This window comes from Cupressus sempervirens, chromosome 11 (assembly GCF_028749045.1).
Source record: "Cupressus sempervirens isolate cs-2001-9-10 chromosome 11, ASM2874904v1, whole genome shotgun sequence".
Taxonomy (NCBI): Eukaryota; Viridiplantae; Streptophyta; class Pinopsida; order Cupressales; family Cupressaceae; genus Cupressus; species Cupressus sempervirens.
This window is the reverse complement of record NC_143128.1, coordinates 823,211,531-823,213,421: the sequence shown is the minus strand read 5'-3', so window position 1 is coordinate 823,213,421 and position 1,891 is coordinate 823,211,531. Positions and strand designations below refer to the sequence as shown.

The 1,891-nt window shown below is 49.0% G+C and overlaps 1 protein-coding gene across 1 annotated transcript; it reads left to right on the top strand.

Moving 5' to 3' along the window:
• Nucleotides 1–417: 417 nt before the first annotated feature.
• On the top strand, nucleotides 418–1,576 carry LOC149532091 (uncharacterized). Its single transcript, XM_089808429.1, has 2 exons — nucleotides 418–625; nucleotides 762–1,576. The coding sequence occupies exons 1-2, from the start codon at nucleotides 418–420 to the stop codon at nucleotides 1,574–1,576; spliced, it is 1,023 nt and encodes a 340-aa protein (XP_089664555.1).
• Nucleotides 1,577–1,891: the final 315 nt, after the last annotated feature.

Sequence of the window (1,891 nt, the reverse complement as noted above, 5' to 3'; positions counted from 1 at the left end):
TTTATTGAAAGTTGTTGCAGGTGATCTAAAAAGGATAAAAGTAATTTGGGAGTTGTTTCCAATGCATTCGCCGCACCTTAGATGAGACGCTACCATAGTAAAATAATTTTGGACGCCCCGGCCAGAATCTGATTGCCTTCGTAGGGGATTAGTTGGAGAATATTTTACTAATTTGGAGTTTGGATGAGTTCAATGGTGACATATCAAACCGGAAAACGAAGTAGATAGGGGTATTCATAATTTCCTCTTAGAATCATGAGCTGGGATAACGTGGAAGAAGCGTGGAATATTGCACGGATGGCTGTCCCGTGATGAAGAAGCAATGGAATGGAGTGGCCATAAAAGCAGAGGATGGTCCGATTCATTTGAGGGGAGCGCAGCCGCAGAGACTCGTATAACACTAGTAATTGCGTGGAAATGGCTGCGAAGATGTTAATCGCTGCAGTTTGCGTGATGGTGGTCATGATGAGTGCAAACGGCGTGGTTGCACAGGGGAAGGGAAACAAGAGAGTTTCATGTAATGAGTGGGCGTACAGGAAGACCTGCTATGGATACGCCCACTACTGTCCCGACGACTGTGCCTATGGCTGCGTCATGGACTGCAAGAGTTGCAAGGCTGTTTGCCGTAAGTAGCTAGCCCTATCTTTTATATCTGTCATGTCTAATCCTGCATTATCATAATTCTCATGTGTTTGTTTTTATAGTTTATTGTGGAAAGTGGAGATTGATATAACAAGTTTGGGTGTGTGTGTGGTGTGCAGCGTGCAACAAGCCCGGAGGGGTGTGCCAGGACCCTCGGTTCATCGGGGGGGACGGCATCATGTTCTACTTCCACGGCAAGAGAGACTCCAACTTCTGTCTCGTGTCCGACTCGGAACTCCACATCAACGCTCACTTCATCGGGAAGAGAGGCGAGGGAATGCGAAGAGACTTCACGTGGGTGCAGTCCATCGGAGTCCTCTTCGGCGGCAACAGCAACAAGAAACACAAGCTCTTCCTCGGAGCCAACAGAGTGTCCTCCTCTTCCTGGGACGATTCCCTCGACCAGCTCTCCATCGCCTTGGACGGCAACTCCATCCAGCTTCCCAGCGAGGAGGGAGGCACTGCCACTCTCCCCCTCTCTTCAGCCTCCAACCTCATCACTATCGTCCGATCTGACAAGGCTAACGCCGTGACCGTCCAAGTGGAGAACAAGTTCACTATCACAGCGCGCGTGGTGCCCATCACTCCCGAGGAGTCTCGAGTCCACAAGTACGGAATCACGGCGGAGTCGGAGGACTGCTTCGCGCATCTGGAGCTGAGCTTCAAGTTCTACTCACTGAGCCCCAGAGTGAGCGGCGTGCTCGGGCAGACGTACGGAGAGGAGTACAGGAGCCCCATAAACTTGGGAGCTGCCATGCCCGTGGTGGGAGGCGAGGCCGACTATGTCACCACCGATCTCTTCGCCACCGACTGCAAAGTCGCCCGATTTGGCTCGCCCAGCAACAACAACGATAAAGACAACAACGGTTTCTCCATCGTCGACCTCAACTGCGCAGGGAGGCCCGGTGGCCGCGGTATGGTTTGCCGCAGATAGAGATCTCTTCATCATCAACAAATAATAATTTCTCATGTATTATGGCCACTGACCAGTACTCTCATGGCCGCTAAATAAAACTCTCAACGATATCTCCAGCTTTAATAATAAATCTGATAGCTCCCGAGTTCCATTCCATTACTATTTATGCCAGCTACGTTCATTGATAACAATTCTTTCTAAGTTTACTGTGAGGTGGATACAATATTTCCACGGATAAGTTACTGTGAGGATCCTATAGTCTGGAAATCATTTGGTCTCACTTTTTCATTTATGAATCTAGAATAATTAAACTAGACAGTTGTTATAAACTTT